The sequence below is a fragment of the Corylus avellana genome, chromosome 2 (genome assembly GCF_965113065.1).
Source record: "Corylus avellana chromosome 2, dhCorAvel1.hap1.2, whole genome shotgun sequence".
Classification (NCBI taxonomy): Eukaryota; Viridiplantae; Streptophyta; class Magnoliopsida; order Fagales; family Betulaceae; genus Corylus; species Corylus avellana.
Window position 1 is genome coordinate 14,819,565 of NC_142491.1, and position 5,001 is coordinate 14,824,565.

Here is a 5,001-nt window from a genome sequence, read left to right on the forward strand (position 1 = left end):
CTTATCTTAATTTTTTTAGCTTAATGGGTCATGTTAGACTAAGCCGCTTAAGGTATGCGGTGTGCAGTTTGGACTAAATTGTACTTATTTTGTTCAATCGATCACTCAATTTGTAATGTCCCTATGATGTACAATCTACCCACCAATTTACCATAGGGGTTGCATATGAACCATTCCAATTTTGAATATTGTATTAATTGGAATTAACAACAAATTATAGCCACATAGGATAGGGGGAGGATGTGTAGCTTACTTTGGGTGGGGGCCAATCTATCAAATTCTTTATATTCAAAAATTTATTTTTATTTAGTAGCTCACTAGAAACTTTGGTGACGGCTATAAATAGTTCTCTCACGTTCATCTTTGTACTACACCGTCAATCTATCAGATCCTTTAAACTTTAGTTGTTTTGGCTGTCAATGGCATCTCAACTCAAGTCATTGTTTTGGATGCTTCTTATTTTCTTGATGCTATCAAACTTGCAACAACATTGTAATGCAGTTGGGAATCCACAAGTACCTTGTCTCTTCGCTTTCGGGGACTCCTTGTCGGATGATGGGAACAACAACAATCGTTTGACAGTTGCAAAATCCAATTATTTACCCTATGGGGTTGATTTCCCCAAGGGGCCAACGGGAAGGTTTTCCAACGGTCGGAATATGATCGATGTCCTTGGTCTGCATTTTGCCCTTTCATATATAATTTTTTTCTTCTTTAGATTTATGTTTATTTTTTCATAAACTAAAAATTTATATAATTAAGGTTTTGTTCAAATTAAGGTTGTGTTAAATCTTTCTTGTAATTTCCCAAAGTCTGATGCTTTTGAACACTCTCTCATTACAGCTCAAAATCTCGGATTCGATGAATACATCCCACCCTTTGCTACTGCTAGAGGCGAGGAAATACTGCGAGGTGTCAATTATGCATCTGGTTCATCTGGAATTCGCAATGAAACTGGAAAAATCACCGTAATTATTGGCATTTACCGTGATCAAGCTAGCAATATATATAGCATACACATTTAGCTCGGCAAATATTTAGCGAATATATATATATATATATATATATATATATATATATATATATATATATATTTTGGCTATTTTACTCACTTTTTTAAAATACTTACGTCAGACTTAACATTATAGCTATTCACTTTCATTTTATGTTTCAATTTTTTTTTTTTTTTTAATCTAATTTCACTATTTCCAAAGAATAGAGAGAATCATATTTATTTATTTATTTATTTTTTTTAATGTGGGTATTTTAGTAATTTTAGATTAACTTTGATGAAAGCATATGTGTCGAGACCAAATTCAGGAATATGAATAAATATTTCATTTCACATTTTTCTATTGGCTTTTCCTTTTTCAAATGCAATAGCCATTAATCTTTATACCAAATGCCTCCTAAAGTGTGCGCCTCACATGCACAGTGGTGGAGCCACATGTACGCCTGTAGGGGCCAAACTGTTTAGAATTTTTTGTTTTTTTTGGTAAATGATCTAATGAAAGTCTTTAACTAATTGGTTTATGCCCCTGCTGTCTTTCTTTTACTTTTAATTTTTTGTGAGAGCCTCAAGCACGCTTTCGGGGTGTTCATTCTTTTCGTGCATAGGTTATGATAGCGCATAACGGGTAACTGACTTTGGACATCTCTCTTTACAACAGTAGCCAATTAGAAAAACTGGAAAGTATTAACTTCTCTTTCATGTTGCATGTGTATACAGGCTTGGAGGGGAGAGTTGTAGTCTTTTTAGATGAAGCAAATAAAACTTTTAGTTTTCTCTAATAGACGTAGACCGATACGGTACCAAAGTCTTAAATACGATCGATAATTGAAAGTTGCAGAGTTGTAGCCTTGCAAGTCTCTTTTTTATTCTGTTTTTATTTTTTTATTTTATTTTATTTTATTTTATTTTTTTAATGATATTCATGTAGGCTTCTCTATTATTTGTATAATAAGATAATTTTCTAATTGTAAATTTTCCTTTTGGTTATAAAATTATTTTAGTTCCTAAACACAAAAGTACAGAAATTATGTGATTCCTCCCATGGGCTTCACACGAATCTCAATCTACAAACCTAGAAACATTAGAAATTTGGACAAAGAAGCACTCAATATGATGACACACACACACACACACACACACACACACACACACACACACATATATATATATATACACACACACACACACACACACACATATATATATATATATAAACACAAAAAATCGTAAAATGGGAGGTATCAATTGGTAACCCAAAAATTTAATTCAGATTGTCAAATTCTCAAAACATTCTTTGCACACCTTTGAACCCTCTATCTATTATTATTATTATTATTATTATTATTATTATTTTTCGAATGGTCGTCCTTGCATAGATTACTTTTTTTTTTTTTTTTTATGCTTTAAATTTTGTTTATCATATTTTAGTTTGACCCTTACACTAACGATTTTCTGGCTCCGCCACTGCACATGCATGTGCATCGGTGGTGTGTCTTCAAGTAAAAAAACATAAAACATTGTCCAAGTCAATAACATAATTTGGCTCATCATTGCAGGGTGATATAATAAGCATGGATATGCAGTTGGAAAATCACCAAATTACGGTGTCACAGATCAGTAAGATGTTGGGAAATCAAAACACGACAACCGCAGATTACCTAAGCAAGTGCATATTCTCTATTGCAATAGGTACTAACGACTACATTGTGAACTACTTCCTTCCGCTGTTCTACTCTACTAGCAGCATATTCACCCAACAACAATATGCTGCTGTTCTTAATCACCAATTATCTCAGCAATTATTGGTTAGCATGCTTTCTTCATACTATCTTTGCTTACAGTACCCTCAGAGTATAAGTTGTTATGCAATCATAATCTTAAAGTTTAAAAATTTGCAATGTTAGTATCCCATGTTTTAGTTCATTTTAATTTACCACTATTTTTGTTAGATAGCCTACGAAAGTGAAAATTCAAAAAACAAAAAAGAAATTCAAAATACTGGTGACCCACGGTTGGTCAGGGGTCAGCAGAATTTTGATTTTGAATTTTCACTTTTTTTTTTTTTTTTTTTTAAAAAAAAAAAAAAAAAAAAAGAAAAGAAAAAAAAAAAGAAAAAAAGAAAAGAAAGGACGTTTTGGGCATTTTAACAAACAAATAGGTGAAATTAAAAGATTCAAAACGTGAGATATTAACATTGAAAATTTTTAAATGTAGAAGTTAAGAATGAAAAACCGTTTATAGTTGAGAGTGTAATGAAACGTTCCCATATTATCTCCTAATTAATGGCTATGTTGATGCTAGACTTTGTACGAGTCTGGGGCAAGGAAATTTGCCCTTTTTGGGCTGACTGCGTTAGGTAATATTCCATTTGAACGGAGTTTATGCGGAATTGGAAGCAATGGCTTTGCATGTGTGGACAACATCAACAATGCAACCCAACTTTTCAACGTTGGGCTTAAATCACTGGTGGCTCAACTCAATACCAATCTAACCAATGCTACTTTCATCTTCATAAATGCTTCTGGAATTGAGTCCAGCCCACCTATAGGTATTTATATTGCCAGATCAAATCTCATAATATATATTCTTTATAGATTTAGTACTAATGAGGTTGAGATGGAATTTTGTGTCAGCTTCCAAGGTTGCGAATGTTTCCTGCTGTGAAACATTGCTAAATTCAGTATGCGCTCCATTTGGAAAGATATGCCGTAATCGGACCAACTATAAATATTGGGACGGAGTCCATCCGACTGACGCCGTATATGCGGTGTATGGGGAAAGAGCATACAAAGCCCAGTCTCCAAGTGATGCTTATCCGTTCGATGTCAACCAACTCGCACAAGTGTAGGGCATGGGAAGAGTGGATTTTCATGTCACGTCTATAATATAATAAAACATTGCTTGGATTTGTGTTCCAAGTGCCTCGAATCTATTACGTACTCTTAATAAAGCAATAAAGTTTACAGAAATTATCTTTTTACATTTCTTGTGCTTCTCCTTATATCTTTTTTTCAAATCAACCATTGGATTTGCACATAAAATATAAGCACAATGGAAAGAAGGATCATAGGGTACTTTTGATTATTCTTGAGAAATTGATAATTGATGAAAATGTTATTTCTTATTCTTGAGGAATTGATTCCTCCTTTAGATATTTTTTTTGATGACTGAATATGAATATGAGTGTAGTCTGACAATAACTATTTTCAAAGCAAGAGAGTAGCTAGAAACAAAATTATTTTGTGCCAAACACATAATTAACTTTTATGTGGTATTTTAGTTTTTCAAACATGGTACCACCCTTGTATGATTTTTCAATCATCACAATAACTCACAAGCAATCAAATGATTTAAACAGAATAAAAAATTATTTATTGCTAACCAAAGAATTCTTAAGAAAACTTTGCACAATTTCATATTCTTTAGGCATAAACTTGAAACTCAATTTCAAGAATAGCTAACCTTTTACGAAATCAATCTTGTAAAAAAATTCTTGTGTTTCCAATATGTTGTATTAGGTATACAACATACTCCATAATCAAAATTCTTGTTGTGTACGGAACTAAACTCTGGATCCCAAAGAAGTAGAAAAGAACATAATAGAAAATAAATCAATCATACAAGACACCAAGATTTTAGTGGTTAGGCTTAATAAGCCTACATCCACTGGTAGAGACAACCTTAGAAAATTCATTAACAAAAGATGGAGTGCAAAAGATAGTAGGAAAAAAAATCACTCAAAGCCCAAAGCCCCCAATATACCTAAATCTCACTCTTACACAAAAAAGAGAAAAATTAATACAAGAAAAACACTATTTTCTCAAAGTGCCGTAAGGCACAAACACCGTGACAATACCAAGTGAGATCACACAACCTCTCTTTCTATTTGGCTGTGCTTATTTTCCAGAGGCTGGATTGTTGCTCCTTTTATAAGCCTTGAAGTGGTCAAATTAGCACTCCAAAATCAGCTTGTACAAGGAGTACTCATA

At 32.9% G+C, this 5,001-nt stretch overlaps 1 protein-coding gene across 1 annotated transcript; it reads left to right on the forward strand.

Moving 5' to 3' along the window:
* Positions 1–387: 387 nt before the first annotated feature.
* Positions 388–3,994, forward strand: LOC132167313 (GDSL esterase/lipase At1g29670-like). The gene is made up of 5 exons (XM_059578237.2): positions 388–675; positions 844–968; positions 2,569–2,817; positions 3,314–3,560; positions 3,646–3,994. Exons 1-5 carry the CDS (start codon positions 420–422, stop codon positions 3,858–3,860), a joined length of 1,092 nt encoding a protein of 363 aa, XP_059434220.2. The 5' UTR covers positions 388–419; the 3' UTR covers positions 3,861–3,994.
* The last annotated feature ends 1,007 nt before the right edge of the window (positions 3,995–5,001 follow it).

What these genes read in the sequence shown, in the direction of transcription:
- LOC132167313 (XM_059578237.2), top strand. Translation starts at nt 420, where the DNA reads ATGGCATCTCAACTCAAGTCATTGTTTTGGATGCTTCTTATTTTCTTG. An exon ending in AATTATCTCAGCAATTATTG is followed by an intron (nt 2,818 to 3,313) that starts GTTAGCATGCTT and finishes TGTTGATGCTAG; the next exon opens with ACTTTGTACGAGTCTGGGGC. An exon ending in TGAGTCCAGCCCACCTATAG is followed by an intron (nt 3,561 to 3,645) that starts GTATTTATATTG and finishes ATTTTGTGTCAG; the next exon opens with CTTCCAAGGTTGCGAATGTT.